Source organism: Peromyscus californicus, unplaced genomic scaffold, assembly GCF_007827085.1.
Source record: "Peromyscus californicus insignis strain IS unplaced genomic scaffold, ASM782708v3 Scaffold_1__1_contigs__length_55948999, whole genome shotgun sequence".
NCBI classification, from domain to species: domain Eukaryota; kingdom Metazoa; phylum Chordata; class Mammalia; order Rodentia; family Cricetidae; genus Peromyscus; species Peromyscus californicus.
This window is the reverse complement of record NW_026294492.1, coordinates 53,831,028-53,852,853: the sequence shown is the minus strand read 5'-3', so window position 1 is coordinate 53,852,853 and position 21,826 is coordinate 53,831,028. Positions and strand designations below refer to the sequence as shown.

The following is a 21,826-nucleotide window of genomic DNA, read 5'->3' as shown; positions in this document are numbered from 1 at the left end:
TTCATCCCAGCACTGGGGGGCGGGGGAGGGACGGACTTCCGAGTTCCAGCCAGGCGGAGAGAGAGAGGCCTCTTAAAGCAGCAGAGTGGACCAAGACCCTGGGGAGGTGGGTGCCCGGCCCTGACAGATGCAGAGTCCTCCGGCCTCCCTGCCACTCTCCAAGGTGCTGAACTCACCTAGGTCTGGGAGGCCAGTCAAGGCCCATCCCAGGCGGCCTGCCAGAGCCCCACCCTCTGAGTTAACACCTTGCCACTTACACTCAAGATACCGTGTGTGTGTGTGTGTGTGTGTGTGTGTGTGTGTGTGTGTGTGTGTGTGTGTGTGTGTGTGTGTGTGTGTGTGTGGACAGGGTCTAGTGTAGCTCAGGCTGGTCTCAAACTCCCCGAGGACTCAAAGATGACCTTGAACTCTTTTGTTTTTGGAAACATGGTCTCACTGTAGAGCAGGCTGGCCTCAAACTCACAGAAATCCACCTGCTGGTGCCCCCCAAGTGCTGGGATGACAGGTGTGTACCCACTGAGTCACAGCCCCAGTATTGTCAAAATACTTTATTGACAGTCACAAACAACAGTCTTAGAAAAGGGGGGTGCTTAGCTGGGCGGTGGTGGCGCACACCTTTAACCTCAGCACTCAGGAGGCAGAGGCAGAAGGATCTCTGTGAGTTCGAGGCCTGCCTCTGTCATCCAGACCCTGTCTCTCAAAGAAAAAAAGGAGATGGGCATTTGTGGGCTGGGCCCACTCCAAAGTCCATACCCCGGTGTTGGAGAACCCGGTCCCCGAGGCCCTGCATCTTCCCAGTGGTCACGGGATAGGGAAGGCTCCATGGGGTGGGGGTCAGGGCTCAGGTGGAAGTGTGTCTGTCTGTCGGGGTCTGTGTAGGTAAGGGCGTCTAGTTCTTGTCCTACACCAGGGCCTCTGTACTCAGGCCTGCCTGCACCCCTCCACTGGATATGCAGGGTCAGCTTCTGGAGGAGGCGCCGTCAGTCCCTAGGGTTGTCTGTGAATCTGGGTCTGCGGCTGTCACAGCACCTCCAGAGCACCCTGCACCAGACGGACCCTCAGCCACCTTGGTAGCCAGGACAGCCACATCTCCACCCCTGGCATCTCCAGCCCCACCCGGCCCGGGCTAAGCAGCGATTCCAAAGCCACCCAGTCCAGCAGGGTGGCCCGGCCCAGGTCCTCCGTGGCATTGACCAGCACCAGGGTGGAGTTGTCTAGCTCTCCTGTGGAGTTGCTCAGCATTGGTATTTCCATAAAATTGCCCCAGTCTGCGCCGAGGCCGCCGGAAGGAGAGCCTTTGTGGGTTGTGCCAGCGTCTGGCCAGGGTCCTGGGACCTCGGAGCCTGGGGCGACGTCGGGAGCCACGCGGGATGCAGCGTGGTTGTGGAGGGTTCTGGAAAACACTGGACAGAATCGTGGAGTCAGAGGAGACCACGGAGGCTTTGGGGGCCTCCCCTGCCCCAGGTGGGCAGGACGCAGTGGGGACTGTGTTGCATTGTGTGCACTGTGGTTGTGGGGTGCCACAGCACCCCCCGCGTGGGTCTGAGGGCTGTTTCGAATGCTTCCATTCTTCCATTTTGTGGACTTGGGCATTGAGCTCAGGTCGTCAGCTTGGTAGCAAGCGACCTATGTGCCCCCCAGCCCCCTGACATGGGCTTTTGGTTTTGGGGTGTGTGTGTGCTTATTTGTTGATATTTTTGTCAGGGGTCTCGTAGCCCAGGCTGTCCTGGGTAGCCTAGAATAACCCTGGACTGATCCCCCTGCCTCCACCTCCGGGGGGACGAGCCTGCACCACCGCACCCGATTTCCGCGGTGCTGGGGATGGAGGCCAGGCCAGCGCGGCCTGCTGAGCCCCGCCCTCACCCGGGGCGCAAGGCTGGGACCACCCACCTCGTACTGGCACGAAGTCTCCAGGGCTGTCGGCCTTGTTGGAGTCGAAAGGGCTGATGGAGGGGAGGACGATCAGCACAAAGGACAGCAGAAGGACCTGCCAGACACGGGGCGGGGTCACCCCATCCTCCTGAACTCACAGGCAGGGGAGCAGGTCCCACTAGCGGGGGTGGGTGGGCTTTTCGTTTTATTTCCTCTAGATGGGCCTGTGGTGTACTGAGACAGCGCCTGACTCTGTAGCCCAGGCTGACCCGGAACTCCATGGTTGTCCCACCGTGGCAGGCTCCACGGCCCCGCTCCTAAGACACTCGCTTCCCCCGCTACCCATCGGACTAAGGCCGAGCAACCCCACCCCAGTCCTGGGGACCCCGGGAGTGCCTGCGGGGGGGACTCACAGCAATGCAGGTGCCGGTGTGGGCGGATTTGCTGGTTGACTGGACCACAAGGGCCTGCAGGTGCTTCAGCTGCTCCAGGAGAGACCTTGCCGGGAGAGGACATCCGAGGTGAGCCCTCGGGGCCTCCTTGCTTCCTGGCCCTCTCTGGAATCCCCCAGCCTCTTTGGAGTACTAACTTCACCCCTTCTAAGACGCCCTCCCTGCCTCCCTCCTGCCTCTCTGGCCCTCAGTCCCCCAATCCTGCCACACAGCAGACTCTGTCCTGCCCCAGGGCCTTTGCCCAGGCTTTGCCCTCTGTACCAAGAACATTGTTTCCACGGATATGTCTGTAGCTGGTTCTTGCTCATCCCAGAGGACTTTGTATATGCCAATTCCTCTCTAGCCAACTCTTACACACCCATCAAAGTCCCAAATAAAATTCCCCTCCTTGGTAGACAAAGGTCTCATTTCTTGTTCTCTTAACAGCCACTGTGCCAGAGTTTTGTCCTTCAAGACCCTCCCTGGGCAAACCCTAGGGAGAACCGCACCCCCCCCCCCCCCCCCGGGCATCTCAACACACACTCACAAATTTTGCTTTTCTAAATGCAAGACCTTCCTCTGCAGCTCCTGGTTCTGGGCAGTACATGCTGACATCCTGGGAAGACAAGGACCCTGAGAACGTGCCTGTCACCCGCCACCCCCACGGACACTTCCTGCTTTACACACGGGGACCCAGCGACTGAGAACACAGGGCAAATGGCAGCCGAGGCCACAATGCCTCTGTAACAGGCCAGGATGTGTGTGTCACTTGTGTGTCCGGGGTGTGCATGCCTGTGGACACTGGAAGGGGACCCTGAATGTCTCCTTCGATCTCTCGCCACTCTTTTTTAAGAGACCATCAGTTGGGCGGTGGCGGCACACGCCTTTAATCCCAGCACTCGGGAGGCAGAGCCAGGCGGATCTCTGTGAGTTCGAGGCCAGCCTGGGCTACAGAGTGAGTTCCAGGAAAGGTGCAAAGCTACACAGAGAAACCCTGTCTCGAAAAACCAAAAAAAAAAAAGAAAGAGAGAGAGAGAGAGAGAGAGAGAGAGCGAGAGCGCGCATCATCACCAGGCTCTCTCCACTTTCTGTTTTAAAATATTTCATATTATTATTGTTGCTGAGACAGTGTCTCTCTTTATACAGCCCGGTCTGGCCGGAGATCACAGAGATCCTCCTGCCTCTGCCTTTCCAGTGCTGGGATCGACCCTCCAGCCCTGTGCCAGGTATTTATTATTTTTTATCTCTCTGTGTGCACATCAATGGAGGTTCCGTGGACCTGGGGTGACAGCGGCCGTGAGCCGCCCGATGCGTCAGTCAACCATGGGTCCTCATGAGAGAGCAGTAAACGTTGTAGCCGTGAGCCCCAAGAATCCCCTGCCTCAGTGTCTGGAGTGCTGGCATAGCATGAGCCCCACACCGGCTTCCGTGAACGGAAGGGGTGACCTCGGGTCCTCAGGGCCAACAGCCTGTGTTCCTGCAGCCTGAGGAGGGGGTGAGGAGGGGGGTGAGGAGGGGGGTGAGGAGGGGGATGAGGAGGGGGGGCTGAGGAGGGGGATGAGGAGTGGGGGGATGAGAAGGGGGGATGAGGAGGGGGGGCTGAGGAGGGGGATGAGGAGGGGGGTGAGGAGGGGGGTGAGGAGAGGGGTGAGGAGGGGGGGCTGAGGAGGGGGCTGAGGAGGGGGGTGAGGAGGGGTGATGAGGAGGGGGGTGAGGGGGGGGATGAGGAGGGGGGTGAGGAGTGGGGGGATGAGGAGGGGGGATGAGGAGGGGGCTGAGGAGGAGGGTGAGGAGGGGGCTGAGGAGGGGGCTGAGGAGGGGGGGTGAGGAGGGGGATGAGGAGGGGGATGAGGAGGGGGATGAGGAGGGGGATGAGGAGGGGGATGAGGAGGGGGGTGAGGAGGGGGCTGAGGAGGGGGCTGAGGAGGGGGCTGAGGAGGGGGCTGAGGAGGGGGGGATGAGGAGGGGGGTGAGGAGGGGGATGAGGAGGGGGGTGAGGAGGGGGATGAGGAGGGGGCTGAGGAGGGGGCTGAGGAGGGGGCTGAGGAGGGGGGTGAGGAGGGGGCTGAGGAGGGGGGTGAGGAGGGGGGTGAGGAGGGGTCTGAGGAGGGGGCTGAGGAGGGGGCTGAGGAGGGGGGTGAGGGGGGGCTGAGGAGGGGGCTGAGGAGGGGGCTGAGGAGGGGGATGAGGAGGGGGGTGAGGAGGGGGGTGAGGGGGGGGATGAGGAGGGGGATGAGGAGGGGGCTGAGGAGGGGGGTGAGGAGGGGGCTGAGGAGGGGGCTGAGGAGGGGGCTGAGGAGGGGGCTGAGGAGGGGGGGGTGAGGAGGGGGCTGAGGAGGGGGGGTGAGGAGGGGGCTGAGGAGGGGGCTGAGGAGGGGGCTGAGGAGGGGGGGATGAGGAGGGGGTGAGGAGGGGGATGAGGAGGGGGTGAGGAGGGGGGATGAGGAGGGGATGAGGAGGGGGATGAGGAGGGGGCTGAGGAGGGGGCTGAGGAGGGGGCTGAGGAGGGGGGTGAGGAGGGGGGCTGAGGAGGGGGGTGAGGAGGGGGATGAGGAGGGGGGTGAGGAGGGGGGGTGAGAAGGGGGATGAGGAGGGGGGTGAGGAGGGGGGCTGAGGAGGGGGGTGAGGAGGGGGTGAGGAGGGGGCTGAGGAGGGGGATGAGGAGGGGGCTGAGGAGTGGGGGGATGAGGAGGGGTGATGAGGAGGGGTGATGAGGAGGGGGACTGAGGGGAGAGATCTGCCGGGGTGTCGCCCTGACCCTGCAGAGCCGAGCAGGCCACATGCAGCCCTATCCTTCCCCAGCGCCAGGTCCCCGTGGGACTCAGAGCTGCCTGCCACTGTCTCCAAGCCTGACCGACCCGGGTTTGACTCACACAAACCCCCCTCCAGAGGCAGAGAGCCGCTCTGCACGGGTGTGCGGGTGTGCGGGTGTGCAGGTGTGCAGGTATGCGGTGGGTGGGTTGTGCGGATGTGCTGGTGTGCGGGTGTGGGGTGGGTGGGTGTGCGGGTGTGCGGGTGTGAGGTGGGTGGGTGTGCTGGTGTGCGGGTGTGGGGGTGGGTGGGTGTGCGGGTGTGCGGGTGTGAGGTGGGTGGGTGTGCTGGTGTGCGGGTGTGGGGTGGGTGGGTGTGCGGGTGTGGGGGTGGGTGGGTGTGCGGGTGTGCTGGCGGGTGTGCGGTGGGTGGGTGTGCGGGTGTGCGGTGGGGTGGGTGTGCGGGTGTGCGGGTGTACGGGTGTGCGGTGTGTGGGTGTGCGGTGGGTGCGGTGGGTGGGGTGTGCGGTGGGTGCGGTGTGGGTGCGGTGGGTGCGGTGTGCGGTGGGTGCGGTGGGCGGGGTGTGCAGGTGTGCGGGGTGTGCGGGTGTGCGGTGGGTGGGTGTGCGGTGGGTGGGTATGCGGGTGTGCGGTGGGTGCGGTGGGTGCTGTGTGCGGTGGGTGCGGTGTGCGGGTGTGCGGGTGTGCGGTGGGTGGGTGTGCGGTGTGCAGGTGTACGGGTGTGCGGTGGGTGGGTGTGCGGTGGGTGGGTGTGCGGCTGTGCGGTGGGTGGGTGCGGTGTACGGGTGTGCGGGTGTGCGGGTGTGCGGTGGGTGGGTGGGTGTGCGGTGTGCGGGTGTGCGGTGGGTGGGTGTGCGGTGGGTGGGTGTGCGGTGTGCAGGTGTACGGGTGTGCGGGTGTGTCGGGTGTGCGGTGGGTGGGTGTGCGGTGTGCAGGTGTACGGGTGTGCGGTGGGTGGGTGTGCGGTGGGTGGGTGTGCGGTGTGCAGGTGTACGGGTGTGCGGGTGTGCGGGTGTGCGGTGGGTGGGTGTGCGGTGTGCAGGTGTGCGGTGGGTGGGTGTACGGGTGTGCGGTGGGTGGGTGTGCGTTTTGTGCAGGTGTGGCGGGTGTGCGGTGGGTGGGTGTGCGGGTGTGCGGGTGTGCGGTGGGTGCGGTGGGTGGGTGTGCAGGTGTGCGGGTGTGCGGTGTGCGGGGTGTGCGGGTGTGCGGGGTGTGTGGGTGTGCGGGTGTGCGGGTGTGCGGTGGGTGGGTGTGCGGGTGTGCGGGTGTGCGGTGTGCGGGTGTGCGGGTGTGCGGTGGGTGGGTGTGCGGGTGTGCGGGTGTGCGGTGGGTGGGTGTGCGGGTGTGTGGGTGTGCGGGTGTGCGGGTGTGCGGTGGGTGGGTGTGCGGGTGTGCGGGTGTGCGGTGTGCGGTGTGCGGGTGTGCGGTGGGTGGGTGTGCGGTGTGCGGGTGTGCGGTGGGTGGGTGTGCGGTGTGCGGGTGTGCGGGTGTGCGGTGGGTGGGTGTGCAGGTGTGCGGGTGTACGGGTGTGCAGGTGTGCGGTGGGTGGGTGTGCGGGTGTGCGGGTGTGCAGGTGTGCGGTGGGTGGGTGTGCGGGTGTGCAGGTGTGCGGTGTGTGGTGTGCGGGTGTGTGGTGTGCGGGTGTGCGGTGATTGGGTGTGCGGGTGTGCGGGTGTGCGGTGGGTGGGTGTGCGGTGTGCGGTGTCCACACACACAAATCCACGCACCCGTCGGTGCTCATTGGACTCCGCATTAGTGGGGAGAGACATCGGATCGTGTCCACCCCAGTGTGGTTGAGCTGTAAAACTTGACCATCTCTGCCTCAGTTTCCCTTCGGAGTGTGCGGCCAGCCCGCTCACCGGTTCTCCAGACCGTCGATGTACTCCTTCTTCTTCTTCCTGCTCTCCTGAGCCGACTGTTTATTCCGGATCTTCCTGCGGACTTTTTTCAGGACTCTTTCCTCATACTGCGGAGCGGGGACGGGGGACACGACGCGCTGTGTCAACCTCTGCTGTCCCCAACCCCACACCCAACCCGTGATCTCTGTGTTTGCCCAGGCTAGCCCCTAACTCACATGTAGCCGAGGATGGCCTGGAACTCCCGCCTCCCGCTCCTGGGTGCCCTGCCTGGTTTCTGCGGTACTGGGAACGGAGCGATCTGCCCACCGAGCCGCACCCTCCCCTACAGTCCTGCTCCATCCCTAGAATACTCCAGGGCTCCACGCTTTCGGGCTGCACCCGAGTGAAGACCCCAGTCTGAGAAAATGTGCCGTCGCCATCGTGGCCTCGGCTCGGGCCACAGCCCCACCTGGTGGCGATGCCCGGGAACAGCATCAGTGTGAATGGCAGGCCGGGGAAAAACAGTAAATATTTGCAAGGCGGAGGCAGGCGGATCTCTGTGAGTTCGAGGCCAGCCCAGAGCGAGCTCCAGGACAGCCAGGGCTGCACAGTGGTTCCATCCACAGGGCCACACGCCCCAGGCTTGGGAGTGCGCACCTGCCCCACTCTGGCGGTGGAGGCAGGGGAATAAGAGCTGAGCTAGTCACATGCCGCAGATCCAGCCCCACACACCTTGGTGAGAGGCAGCTGGGTGGGGAGGGTCACCCCTTCTTTAGCCAGCAGCTTCTTCTCGTCCTCTGTCAGCACCAGCTCCTGGCAGTGCCCACTCCCGGGACCCAGCAGCTGGGAGGCAGCCAAGGAATGCTGTTGCTGTGGAAACGAGGGGGCGTCCATTAGAGATGCACAGACTCTGAATCTAAGGAAGTGAGCAGGGCGTGGGGAGGGAGCAGGGCCTGTCATCTGAACACCCAGGACGACCAGGCAGGGGGGATTCAAGTTCAAGACCTGCTGGGGAAACTTAGCAAGACCCTGTCCCCAGAAATAAAAAGAGGGCTGGGGGCGGGGCCCAGGGCTGGGGGCGGGGCCCAGGGCTGGGGGGCGGGACGGATCGATTGATTGGCAGGTGCAGTGGTCCTGCAGCATCACACTTAAATGAATGCTTTCTTCCAACAGCCTCTATCCTAACGCTGCCTCCCTGCAGCAGGCACCCAGGGCTGGTCCTGCTGCCCTCCCCCACGGCCCCCCATCCCCCTCTCCCTTTACTGAAGAGTTGGCCAGCCCAGAAGAGCGGACAGGACACTGCAGGACTGTCTGGGGCCGAGGTGTGCCCAGGTCCTCTCTGGGCATCGGTGTCCCAGACTGTGCAGGGCGGACATGGGGGCGGGGGGTGTGTCTGTCCGGACATCCAGGACCTGAAGCAGTGGGGTGGGGCGGGGATGCCTACCAAGTCCCCGCCGCTGCCGGACAGCAGCAGTTCCTTCACCGTGAGGTTGAATCTGGAGGGGGAACCAGCCTGCTCCTCCGGGTACAGTGTGTCTGTGCTCCACATGTCTGCCGGGGGGGACGGGACAGAGAGGACGTCAGTCTCAGCGCCCAGCAAGTCCCTAATGTCGGCCTCAAAAATGGAGGCCTCTTTCCCTGTTAAGACGGGGTCTGTCTGTCACCCTGGCTGTCCTGGAACTCGCTCTGTAGCCCAGGCTGGCCTCGAACACAGATCTGCCTGCCTCCGCCTCCCGAGTGCTGGGACCAAAGCCTGAATGGGAGGGTACATGATCCTGTGCCTCAGTTTCCCCTGTGTTATGTGATGCAGCACACTCATCTTAGAAAGTGGGTCTGTGCCATGGGGTTATAGAGGCGCAGCATGTTGTAGGGGACTTAGAGCCAGCACAGCCAGGAGTGGCCGCCACACAGGGGCACAGGACGGGGGCACGGCCGGTGTCCTATCTAGCCTGTACCTCTGGATAGCCTGCACACAGTAGGCATGCTGTTTTAACAGCACGGAAACTGTGGCAGTAAACTCTGATCAGACTGAGCAGAGCTGCGTGACCTTAGGAAAGGAGCTTCACCTCTCCGAACTTTGACTTTATCAGTAACGAGGAGAAATAAGCAGCTTGCAAATCTTCAGAGACAGAGCTTGGGGGCGTGGTCAGGGTGGAGCCCCGCCCAGAATCCCCAGTGAGGGGCTGGGGGCGTGGTCAGGGTGGAGCCCCGCCCAGAATCCCCAGTGAGGGGCTGGGGGCGTGGTCAGGGTGGAGCCCCGCCTAGAATCCCTCACTGGGGAGGTGCTAGGGGCGTGGTCAGGGTGGAGCCCCGCCCAGAATCCCCAGTGAGGGCCTGGGGGCGTGGTCTGGGTGGAGCCCCGCCCAGAATCCCCAGTGAGGGGCTGGGGGCGTGGTCTGGGTGGAGCCTAGCGGTGGCAGCCCTGTGTCCCGTATCTCCCGTGGGGCTCTTCCTGGCTAGGGGTGCGGATCGATGTCCCTGAAGTAAATCATTATTGATCTCTGGGTGGCCTCTGATAAGCTGTCCTTCAGGGCAGAACCCGCGCCTGCGCCAGGGGCTCCGGGATCTCCCGTGCTTTTATTGAGCACCTACTGGGTTAGCCGCACTTGGACAAAGTGAGGTCCAGGCCGCCCTCCGGCCTCGCGCCCTGGCTGCCCGGTGTCTGAGCCGCCTGGGGGAGTTTGTGTCCAGGACTGAGGCTGGCGCCACCCCAATCTGTGAAATGGGCCCCACCGTGCCCCCCCCCCCCACCCCAAGGTGTTCGCTTGTCCCACGCTCACCCAGGTCGATGGCCACCGAGGACTCCAGTACTTGCGTCCTTGGAGGCGCGGGGCATGGGGCGCTGGGCAGGTAGGAGGGGCAGGGCCCCTTGCCTGGCTGGCTGGGATGACACCTGGCGGGGGGGTTCGCTGCTCCGCTGCTGCGAGGTGGGGTGTCCTGCGGATCCGAGGGCAGGTCCTCAGAGATGCCGCTGTCACTGTCAGCCGGGGACCATAGCGGCGGGGAGCTGGGGTCAGAGTCTCCAGGTCCCAGGATGGAACTTAGGAAGTCATCGGAGTCAGAATTCCGCAGAACCTTCTAGCGGGGAAGTGGGGAGAGCGAGACACACATGCTCAGTCGGGCTGCTGTGTGGGTCCGGGCAGCTCCCTGACCCTCTCTCTGCCTTAGGGACCGACAAACAGGGAAAGACAGACGCGGGTGAGCACCTCTGAGTCCTGAGTTTGAATCTGAATTAAGTTCGAAGCTGGCTGTGTGACTCGGGGTGTGCGTCATGCCCTCTCTGAGCCTCCACCCCCGACCCCCGTGAGAAGGAACATCTAGCCACACAGGCTGGTTGAGCAGCTGTGGCGAGGCCAGCAGAGCCACAGGCCTGTCCTGCGCCCCCACCCCAGCACTGTGGCTGGCAGCGCCCACACGGGACCTCACCTGCTCCTCCCCGGCGTGGCTCCAGCTCTCCGCCAGCTCCACATTCCTCAGGACGCCGTCCTGCCGGTCAAACAAGAGATCCAGGAGTTCCAGGCTGTCCAAGGGACCCATGGCGCAGGCAGGGGACTCCATCTGAAGTGGGGAGACGGAGGGGGCAGGTCACACGGCGCCCTTCACACACAGCACCCCAACTCCTTCTGGGCCCCTCGGCCCCCGGGCTGGGTCTCCTGGTCTGTAAATCTGCCCAAAGTGTTGACAGAGTTGGGCCGGGGTAGCCAGGAGTCTAAAACACCACGGAGGCGTGTGTATGAGGCTATGATGTGAGTTCTCAGGAGGCTGAGGCAGGAGGATGGCAGGTTCCAAACCAGCTTGGGCTACCACGAGCAAGACTCAAAACAAAAAACAAGCAAACAAACGAAATCTGGGCATCCATATGGCTAGTGTGCTGCGGCACACATTTCACTGTAATTAAAAAATGTTAATATAGCCGGGCGGCGGTGGTGGCGCACACCTTTAATCCCAGCACTCGGGAGGCAGAGGCAGGTGGATCTCTGTGAGTTCGAGGCCAGCCTGGTCTACAGAGCGAGTTCCAGGACAGCCAGGACTACACAGAGAAACCCCGTCTGGAAAAAAAAGTTAATATAGATGTATGTAAAAACTTCTAGAGATTGGCGCCTGGATCAAGCCCGTCCTGGAGTCCCCGGGAGGCTGTGGGGTTCCAGTGCACCCCTCTCCAGCCGTCCTCCCGCAGGTGTGGTGCGGCCCTGTTAGCCTGGACGCCCCCCCCCCGGCTCATCCCCCCCCCATAGCCCCTCACCTTTCCTATGTCCCCATCCATGTCCCGGCCTGTGGCAGCCCCTTCCCGGGTCCCTGTCGCCGCCTGCTGCGCCCTTTGCCACGTCTCCACCCCCAAAGGATGCTGAAATACCGGGCCGCAGCTCCCAGCCCAGCCCCCGCTGCGACTGGGCGCCGGGGGGGAGACAGACAGGACCTGGGGCCAATGGCGAGCGGCGGCGGGGGGAGGGCGGGACGACCGTTATCGCTCTGTTTTGTGCTTTTCCCGGGAGCAAAGAGCAAAGTCTGGGGTGTCGGGTCTGCGTGACCTCTCCCCTACTTACAGCCACTGCTTCTGTCTGGCCTCCCCGGATGTTGGGTCCCCAGCAACCCCAGGGTTCTTGGGTGGGTCGTGCCTGCTCCAGACAGAATAAAACAGCAGCCTCTGCTTGTGCGCGGAATTCCGTCCCCCCCCTCATGCAGGGTGACCCCTCAGCTGCCGAGCGTCCCCCACGGGGAATCAGTGCCTGTGGAATCACCTGACCTGCATGTATTTAGGCAACAAATATTTATACAAGGTGCACTTTCCCTACCCCAGGGCCTTTGCACCTGTCCGTTAGGCTGCCTGGCCTGCCGCTGTGAGCGACTCCTTGCCCAGCCTGGGCTCCCAGTCACTAGGCATCTAAGGATGACCTTGAACTCCTGATCCTCCTGCCTCCGCCTCCTGGGATGACAGGTGTAGATGTGGATCACCACACCTGGCTTATGCGGGACTGGGACACAAAGAACCCAGGGCTTTGTGTGTGTCCGGCCAACTCTACCAACGCCTTTACAGCCTTCGAAGCCCTGTCTGCCGGGTCCATCTGCTTCCTGCTTCCCTTCCACCCTTGGGGGGCCGGGATAAACTGGACAGGTCACGGCTAACTGCTGTTCTCCAGAGAGGGTGGGTACACAGGTGGCGCTCATTCCATGCCTGCTCATTGAACGCCTCCTGTGTACCTGCCACCGGTTTAGGCGTGACCAATCAATCATCCACAAGTGGCCTGGACTGAGATGGGTAGCGAGATGAGTAACAGCTTGAGGGACAAATGCTGGCAAGAAACCAAATGAAGCTGGGCGGAGGTGGGGCACGCCTTTAACCCCAGCCCTCAGGAGGCAGAGGCAGGAGGATCTCTGTGAGTTCGAGGCCAGCCTGGGCTACAGAGTGAGATCCAGGACAGCCAGGGCTGCACAGAGAAACCCTGTCTCGGGGGGAAAAGAAAGACAGACAGAAAGAAAGAAAGAAAGAAAGAAGAAGAAGAAAGAAAGAAAGAAAGAAAGAAAGAAAGAAAGAAAGAAAAGAAAGAAAGAAAGAAAGAAAGAAAGAAAACGAAACCAAATGACTCCATCGTAAGGAATCCCGGGCCACCTGGAGTCCTGAACGGGAGACTGAGCTGGTGAGCGGAGAGCAGCGGGACGGTGCTTCAGGGTGAAGAGACGGTCTGTGCAAAGGTCCTGGGGCAGGGTGGAGCTTCGAGCTTGGAGGAGCATTGAGGACCCTCCTGAGAAGAGGAAGGACGGGGGGGGGTAAGAAAATGCCCTTGAGATGACATGGGGGGGGCGTTAAGTGAGCACCTACTCAGTAAGTAAACCCCGGCACAGCCTGAGCGGAAGGGGTCGGGGACATTGGAGTTGAGGTCTGGAAAGAGAGGTGACAGGGAGGGACAGCCAGGATTGGCACAGGGACGAGAGGAGAGGAGGCAGGGCAGGGCTGGACAGGACAGGCAGGGCTTCGAGGGCTGTCAAGGAGTTTAGCGTGGACTAAGCGTAGCAGGAAGCTGCTGGGAACTTAGCGAATGGAGGAGGTGCCGAGGGCGGCATCAGGAGAAATGGACTTTCTGGCATCTATTTGGCGGGACCTCAAGTGAGTGGAGGCCAGGGACACTGCTCTGTGCCCGGCAGGACCCAGGATGTCCCACAGAGTACAGCGCCAGCCCAGTGTCCACAGTGCCCTGCGGGCTCCTGAGCAGAGCTGCAGCCCCTATGCAAGCCACGGCCTCAGGGCCCTTGGCCTCTGGTTTTCTCACAGTCCCAGGGTCCTCTCTGTTTGCTTCCTAGGGTCGTGTTTGGTTTGGCCAGAACGTGAGGTCACAAGGGAATGTCTTTAGTCATTTCTGAGATGGCTTCTTGCCACACTGCTGTGCCAGAGGGTGACCACCTGCTGGCGGAGGTCTGTGTTCCCAGCTCCTCCAGAGGACCAGGCAAGAAGAATTTAAATGCAGGGGAGCCTGGGTGTGCTGAGGCTTGCCTTTAATCCCAGCACTCGGGAGGCAGAGGCAGGCGGATCTCTGTGAGTTCGAGGCCAGCCTGGTCTACAGAGCGAGTTCCAGGAAAGGCGCAAAGCTACAGAGAGAAATCCTGTCTCAAAAAAACAAAGAGAGAGAGAGAGAGAGAGAGAGAGAGAGAGAGAGAGAGAGAGAGAGAGAGAGAGAGAGAGAGAGAGAGAGAGAGAGAGAGAGAGAGCGAGCGCCTGGGGCATAGTGTAGCTCAAGAGCATACCCCCCTCCCCAGAAATCCCCAGTGAGGAGCTTGGGGGCGTGGTCAAGGTGGAGCCCCGCCCAGAACCCCCAGTGAGGGGCTGGGGGGCGTGGTCAGGATGGAGCCCCGCCCAGAACCCCCAGTGAGGGGCTGGGGGCGTGGTCAGGGTGGAGCCCCGCCCAGAACCCCCCAGTGAGGGGCTGGGGGGGGTGGCTGAGTCATGAATTCTTCCCCATCCTGCCATGAGGCACAGCGCTCCATCCCTAGTACTGCAAAAGTTAAATCCAGTAATTAATTAATTCGTAATGAACTAGGTCCGTCCTTTGCGGGCTACTTTATGACAAGGCGTGTCTGCAAGAAGCTCGCAGGCAGCGTCTTGTGATGGTGACTCTCAGGGCCGTCTCTGTCCCTCCCTGGCAGCCCGACCCCTTGGTCCTGAAGGGGTGCTGGGTGTGTCGGGACAGGCTGCACTGTGTGAGGGACAGAGCACCTGACTCACTCTGGCCCCTGCTGCGGGGCCAGGCCACACCCAGGTCCCCTGTTCCTTATCTGCTCACCTGAGCCTCTCTCCCCGCCTTTGCATTTGGAACAGCTGCTGGGAAGGATGGAGAGACCCCCGCCCCTCCTCCTCCTCCTCCCCAGAACACAGCTAGGTGTGAGTGACCCCCTTTGTGACAGGGGTGCGGGCTGGGTGGCCACAGGGGACTCTGCTCTCTCTTGGGTAACTCTCAGGCTTCATCCTTCCGGGAAGGTGCGCCGCGTGCCCCCACCCCCGCTCTGTGGGAGCTCCTGCTCTCACATTCTACAAGCACTTAACCAGCTAAGTCATCCCTCTGGCCTTGTGCCAGGTCTGGAGACCTGGAGGACTTAACTAAGAGATTGCTCCCCCCGGCTCCCCACACCGGTAGATGACCCCAATAGCCTCAGAAAGATTCGTGGTAGAGCCCGGTGTGGAGGCACCCCAGCACTCGGGGGTGGAGGAATGAGGGACGGTGGGGTGGCCTGGACCTGTGGTAGGCAAAGAGCCACGGGAGGGGAGAGAGTGGGTTGGGTGGGCGGAACAGTGTTTAGATCCAGGAACAGCCTGTGCAAAGGCCCTGAGGTTAGAGGATAACCTCAGAGGCCTGTGGGGCTGCAATGGCTGAGCTGGGGACAGAGTGCTGGAGAGGACAGGGTGGACAGGTGACCATGGGATGGGGTTGTAGGGTGAGGCCTGCAGGGTCAGTCCCACCATGGGGATGGCTTTAGAAGATTCTCCAGAGCCGGGCGATGGTGGCGCACGCCTTTAATCCCAGCACTCGGGAGGCAGAGGCAGGCGGATCTCTGTGAGTTCGAGGCCAGCCTGGGCTACAGAGTGAGTTCCAGGAAAGGCGCAAAGCTACACAGAGAAACCCTGTCTCGAAAAAACCAAAAAAAAAAAAAAAAAAAAAAAAAAGAAGATTCTCCAGGAGCCAGGGTTGAGAACAGAACAGGAAGGCTCCAAGATGGATGCCCAGGGTCCCCCTTGGCTGACAAGATGAAGAGGGTGGCCAGCTTCTGCCCAGGTCAGCGCCGCACAGGGGCAACCTCGGGTCCATCTCCCACTCCATGCTCTGCTGGCCCTGCCCCAGCCGGCTGGGTCTAGCCACAATCTCATCAGCGATTGCTTTATGGCCTAGGGGTACAAAGGTTACAGTGAACCCCGATGCCAGGCAAAAGGGGCCGCAGGGACCTGGTGCTGACCCTCGGTCTCAGTGCGGGCCCTGGTGCTGCAGGGGCGTGGGCTCGCCTGGCATCTCACAGGCTGCCGAAGAAAGGCCAGGGCGCAGTTACATTTGTTTGTGACAGGGACTCACTCCTCCTGCCTCAGCCTTCCAAGTGCTGGGATGACAGGGATGTGCCAGGACACCTGCTAAGGTGAGATCTCTTAGAAGGGCATCACTTAGCAGGGCGGTGGTGGCGCATGACTTTAATCCCAGCACTCGGGAGGCAGAGGCGGGTGGATCTCTGTGAGTTCGAGGCCAGCCTGGGCTACAGAGCAAGTTGCAGGACAGCCAGGGCTGCACAGAGAAGCTGGGTCCTCTGTGAGAGCAGCCGGTGCTCTAACCACTGAGCCCTCGCCCTCTTTCCATGGTGCTCAGCGTGGAGCCCAGGACCTCATCCACGGTAGGCAGGAGCCCTGCCAATGCGCCACACTCTTGCCCTGGCTTTTCCATTGAGAATCTGCCAGGGATATGCAGGCACCTGCCTGCCTTCTGAGCACGCAGGAGGTGGAGGCAGGAGGATTGCTGTTACTTCAAGGCCAATCTGGGTTACAGAGTGACACCCTGTGTCTAAATATAAACAATAACAAGGCCAGGCAATATAGTGGGGTGGCTCAGGTCTGTCATCCCAGCGCCCAGGAAGTGGAGGACTTCATGACAAAGGGACTTGGAGTCTAGCCTGGGCTGTGAGAGACCCTGACTCAAGGAAAATAGAAAGTAAATACGCAAAATGAATTAGGCCTGGTGCGGTGGCTCCGACTTTAATCCTGGACAACCTGCCCTACATAGTGAGGCCCTGACTTAAAAGAGAGGGGGAAGAATTAAACAGTGAAAGACAATTACCCAGCCCCACCCTGGTCCCTCCTCCCGGCCTCTGAACGTGCCCGGGCAAACGGACCCTGCCCGCCGAGCGGTGCTGCCCCCTAGAGGCCGATGCCCACAAGCGCGCGCTGGCCCGTTCCATTCATCGAGGATCTAATCGAGTGTTTCTTTAGTTAACAATTGACTAGTCGATTGGAGACGGGCCTCGTGTGGCCCCATCTGTCCTGAAATTCACTGTGTAACTGAAGCTGACTTTCAGCTCTCACCTCGCCTGCCTCGGCCCTGCCAGTGCGGGGATGCCAGGCCCGCATGCCCCGCCCCCCCTTCCCGCCCCCCCCACGCCCCTACACCTGGTTTACGTGGTGCCGGGGTGGATCCGGGCCGCCCGCGCTCCAGGCGAGCTCTGCACCGCCTGAACCACAGCCTGGACTTCTTAAGATGACCTCCCCATACATTGTCCAGATCTTCCTGCCTGGGGCTCCCAGGTGCTGAGCTGACGGGCCCAAGACCCCAAGTCCCACTTTGGAGGGAAAACATTAAGACCCTGACATTAAGACTCTGCATTTCTTTTTGAAAAAAAAAAACAAAAAAACAAAAACCAAAAACCTCACACATTTCTGTATTTATTTATTGCAAGCGGTTGAGCAGGCCTGCCCTAGCACGAACATGGAGGTCAGAGCACAGCGTGAGGGGTCAGCGCTCTCCTCCCCCATGTGGGTGGGTTCAGGGGATGGTATTTGAGTCACCAGCTTGGCCGCAAGCCCCTTTACCCTAGAGTCATCCCGCTGGCCCTGCAGCTCAAGTTTCTCCCTCCCTCCCTCCCTCCCTCCCCCTCCCTCCCTCCCCCTCCCTCCCTCTCTCTCTCCTTTCTTTCTTCCTTTTATTTTTTTTAAAGTTATTTATTTTATTTTATCTGTGTGAGTGTTTTGCCTGCACGTGCGTGTGTCTGTGCACCATGTGTGTGTGCCTGGTGCCCACAGAGGGCTTTGATTCCTGGAACTGGAGTTACGGATGATTGAGAGATACCTTGTGGGTGCTGGGAACGGAAGCTGGGTGCTCTGAATGAGCAGCCAGTGCGATAATCACTGAGCTATCACTTCAGTCCCCTCTTTCTTTTATTCTTTTGACACGAGGCTTCCCTACGTAGCCCTGGTGATTAGACCAGGCTAGCTCCAAACTTAGAGACACCCCCCTGGCTCTGCCTCCAAGGGCCACCGCACCTGGCTGGCTATGGGGACTTCTGAAGCTGGATTGAATGCATTTTGTACGAGATGGCCACAAGGTGTTATGTTTGTGTTTAATCCCAGCACTGGGGAGGCAGAGGCAGGAGGATCTCTGTGAGTTCAAGGTCAGCCTGGGCTAAAGAGCAGGATCTTGTCACCAAATAAAATAAAATAAAATTTAATTAGAAAGACAATGCTCAGGGCTGGGGAGACGGCTCATCAGTTAAGAGCACCAGCTGCTCTTCCAGGGGACCCAGATTCAATCCCCACACCCACATGTTAGCTCAGAACTGCCTGTAACTCCAGTTCCAGGAGATTAACAGTCTCACACAGACATACATGTAGGCAAAACACAAATGTACACAAAATAAAAATAGATTAAAAAAGAAAGAAAGAAGGAAAGAAAGACAATGCCCAACTGGTTGTCATTTTTCAGAGAATCTTGTGTGTGTGTGTGTGTGTGTGTGTGTGTGTGTGTGTGTGTGTGTGTGTGTATGTGTGTGTGTGTGTATACTGGCCACACACCTCAGACGTTAGTCCTCAGTGACACCTGTCTGAAGCTGGTCTCTGCTCACAGGCCGGCCGGTCGGCCACCTGTCTCCACTAGGAATGCTGGGATTGCAGATGCACACTCCATTTGGCTTTATGGGCATGTTGGGGTTTTGAACTCAGGTCTTCATTTTGTGGGGCAAGTGTTTACCCACAGAGCCATCTCCTCAGGGCCTTTTCGGTCCTATTAAAGAAGTAACTCACTGGAACAGTGTTGCAAGCCACAGGAATGTGGCGGGAATTCGGCTGAATATGGTAGGTAGAGCTATACCTGGAGGAACCAGGGAATTCTTCCAGAGGAACCCAAATCTCAAGGAGTATATGGGGTTATTTGGCTCTTAACATATCAGCTGTTTCCTGCTATGAATTTCTTGTGCGTTCTCTCTCATACCTTCCCCAAGAACTTCTAACAGTGTATTTTATCTGACATACTTCTGTAGCATCCAAAGCCAAAAGGCAGACAGGACAAAGAATTTCAGACCAACTGCTGAGTCTCCTGAATTAAGGTAAACACCCTTACGGAGACACCGCCTGTCTCCTACGCCTAGGCGACGTTAGGTGCATAGCTTTGTGTCTTGTACAAATTAAGCTCAGAACCCCCTTTCTTATACAGCCTTAGTGGTATCTGTTCTAACATTACAGACTCCTAACATTTTACCTAACCACTTCTAGGAATGTAGTTTGAGCACCTAAATTCCCTTTTTCTGATCTATTAACCGATTTTCGCTCTTAGTTGACCTCCTCCCTTACCACTCCCCTTTGGGGTTGAAAAGAAAGCCTGACGGTCACTGTCTGTAAGAATTCAAGCCTGGTGACCCTGCCTTAGCCAGAGCACTGCTGTTGTGTGGATATATAACTGTGATCCTCAGAGACTTGGGGGACTAGATTGGAGAACTGGACGGAGAACTAGAGGGACCATACGGGAGATGAGAAAGAGCCTGACGGGGAAGAACGAGGTGGGTAAGAGCGAGATGAGGAAGACCAAGATGGGGCAGAACTAAGCTGAAGGAATCCAGATAGCACTAAGAAGGAACAGCACAAAGACGTGGAGAGAATCAGGCAAGAAAGGAGCTGAGTGTGAGAGAGAAAGAAGCTGTGGAGAGAGAGAACTGACTCAGAAGGACAAAGTGTATGGACCGAAGAGTTTCGTGTACTTAGATTTATTAGTGAACCCCTCAGATTAATCCGCCACCGGTAGCGTCTCTTCTGGAGCTCTGGGTGAAGGCTATCGAGGGGCTGGACCCCAACAGCTTTCGTTAGAAGAGCAGCTGCCATTTCCAACTGTCACCCGCAGGCCCCCACATCCACCTAGTGTTTCCCCACCTTATCTCCTGGTACCTGTTGGTCCAGATAGACACAAGTCCAAGACAGAAAACGGACAAGTACTTCCCGTCCGGGGGTCAGGACACAGCACAGCTGGACAGAAGCACAACAAAACGTTCAGGACTCCCCGAGCGGGCGTGGCCCATTCTGTCCCCTGCCCACATTGTTCTGGAACCTTCACCTCCTCTGACTCATCCACACTCAGGGTGCACTGACGCACAGCAGAGCCGGGCCTTGGCACTGTGTGACATAATTGGAGGAGGGCCGTGCACCTGAGGACCATCTCCTTTCCTGGCCAGGGTGAACATGACACAGATGTTTGCTGACGTTTGGTCATGTGACTATTGCACATCTGGTGAAGCAGCATGTCCCTTCTCCACGGGGTAAACACAGCAGGACGTGGGTTCCACTTAAGGATTTGTTCTGGGGACAGGGACTGTGCGTGTTTCTGTGTGTGCTGGGTAGCAGCAATAAAGGCCTGTGTCAGGGTGCCTGCCCAAAAAAAGCAGGCTTGGTGGTACACACCTGTCATACCAGCACTCAGCAGGGGATGGCAGGAGGATCATGAGTTCAAGGTCATCCTTAGCCACATAGGGAGTTGGAGGCTAGCCTGGTCTATGTGAGACCCCATTTGAAAAAAAAAAAGGCTTGGTGTGGGAGCCGAGTCTTTACTGGGGGGTCAGAAGCAAGTGGATTTCTGAGAGTTCAAGGCCAGCCTGGTCTACACAGTTCTCACTACACACCAAGGCTGTGTGGTGAGACCCTATCTCAAAAAGGGGGTCTGGATAAATCAATAAACCACGAAATAAGAGTCACAAAACAGGGCTAGAGAGATGGCTCAGAGGTTAAGAGCACTGGCTGCTCTTCCAGAGGACCTGAGTTCAATTCCCAGCAACCACATGGTGGCTCACAACCATCTACAATGAGATTTGGTGCCCTCTTCTGGCCTGCAGGCTGAACACTCACTGTATACATAATAAACAAACAAACAAACAAACAAATAAATAAATCTTTTTAAAAAAAAGAGTCACAAAACACACAGTATTCCTATTGTGATACCTGGAGCCAGGTGATCTCACAGAATGTTTATGAGCACATTTGACAAACGCTTGAATCCACAGTCAATGCTGTGAGCTCCGGTGTGCAGCACTGGCCAGCACACTCCAAGCCAGATGTCACCCCAGGACTGTGCAGACTGGAGGAGCCGGGCCGTGTGCAGGTCTGTGTGATCCAGGCCTCACTGGTTGCCTGCATTCCTCAGGGAGCTTCTTCCTCTTTGTCTGTCTGTCCCTCTGTGGCTCCTGCTGTTTCAGAGGCAGGTCCTGGGGACTGAACAAGTCCAGTGGGTGAGAGAGAACCCTCTGTGCTTAAATCACATGAAACACGTCAGTTTTGCTTCACGTGGCTCAGTCTTGTGTGTGTAACTTGTGAATGTGGCTGCTGTGAGGAAATCCCCACCACAAGAAACGTAGAGCGAAGGCGTTATCTTGGCCCACATTTTACCAGCACACGGTTCATCGTGGTGGGTGGCAGGAACCTGTGGGCATCTGTTCACATCAAACCCTCTCTTTCTCCTTTTTAGTCAGTCTAGGACCCCAGGCCACAGGATGCGCCCCCCATTGACGGACTCTACCCCTCATCAACTTAAAAAAAGCAGGCTTTTTTTTGTTTGTTTTCAGACAGGGTCTCACTCTGTAGACCAGGCTGGCCTCAGACTCACAGAGATCCTCCTGCCTCTGCCTCCCAAGTGCTGGGATTAAACACAACCACAACAGCTTGTGGCCATCTTGTCAACAAAATGCATTCAGTCCAGCTTCAAAAGTCCCCATAGCTAGCCAGGTGTGGTGGTGCTCGCCTTTAATCCCAGCACTGGGGAGGCAGAGGCAGGAGGATCTCTGTGAGTTCAAGGCCATTCTGGGCTACACAGAGAAACCCTGTCTTGAAAAGAGAGAGTGTCCATAGTCTTTAAGTGTCTCAACACGATTCAAAAGTGCCAAACATCCCCTGAACCTGAACACTGTGTTTCCTAACTGCGACTCCCTGTGAGGTAAAAACAGCGTACATTCGCACCGAGTGAACATTCCTCCTCAAAAAGGGACAAATCAGAACACAGCAAAGAATTAGCAGACCAAAGCCAGACCAACACCCAGCAGGAGGAACCCCAAATCCTCCAGCTCCATGTCCTGCGTCTGTGACTCATGACAGAGTCATCTGGGCTCCTCTGGGCTTGGGGAGCCCCGCCCCTCCGTCCCTGCCCTGGCAGCTCACACAGCCTCTCTTTTACACCAGCTCCGCTGCGTGCCCGCTTCCCTCAGCAGACCCACAGTGGTCCTCGCGTCACCAGTGTGCTGGGTACTTGTTGTCAACTTGACACCAACTAGACAGCCAGGAAGGAGGGAGCCTCAAGGGACGGTTTGCCACAGATCTATGGGAATGTCTACTGGGCATTTTCTTGATTGATGATTGACATGGGGAGGGTTCCGCCCACTGTGGGCGGGGCCACTCCTGGGCAGGTGGTCCTGGGTTTTGTAAGAAATC

General features: G+C 59.1%; 1 protein-coding gene across 2 annotated transcripts; it reads right to left on the bottom strand.

The window, feature by feature from the left end:
• Positions 1-533: 533 nt before the first annotated feature.
• Positions 534-11,423, bottom strand: Creb3l3 (cAMP responsive element binding protein 3 like 3). 2 transcript variants are annotated; one of them, XM_052747108.1, is made up of 10 exons: positions 11,156-11,423; positions 10,339-10,470; positions 9,693-9,987; positions 8,357-8,463; positions 7,645-7,782; positions 6,934-7,040; positions 2,851-2,919; positions 2,286-2,370; positions 1,891-1,987; positions 534-1,403 (listed from the first exon to the last, which is right to left on the bottom strand). In XM_052747108.1, exons 1-10 carry the CDS (start codon positions 11,174-11,176, stop codon positions 1,021-1,023), a joined length of 1,434 nt encoding a protein of 477 aa, XP_052603068.1. In that variant the 5' UTR covers positions 11,177-11,423; the 3' UTR covers positions 534-1,020. The 2 variants fall into 2 exon arrangements, with proteins under 2 accessions (XP_052603068.1, XP_052603067.1); XM_052747107.1 differs by having other exon boundaries at positions 9,693-9,990; positions 11,156-11,421.
• Between the last annotated feature and the right edge of the window lie 10,403 nt (positions 11,424-21,826).

Coding starts and splice junctions, on each gene's coding strand:
- Creb3l3 (XM_052747107.1), bottom strand. CDS start 11,176: ATGGATGGGGACATAGGAAAG. Junction 7,041..7,644: donor CCCAGCTGCCTCTCACCAAG/GTGTGTGGGGCT, acceptor CCCGCTCCGCAG/TATGAGGAAAGAGTCCTGAA. Junction 2,920..6,933: donor ATCGACGGTCTGGAGAACCG/GTGAGCGGGCTG, acceptor TTGTCTTCCCAG/GATGTCAGCATGTACTGCCC.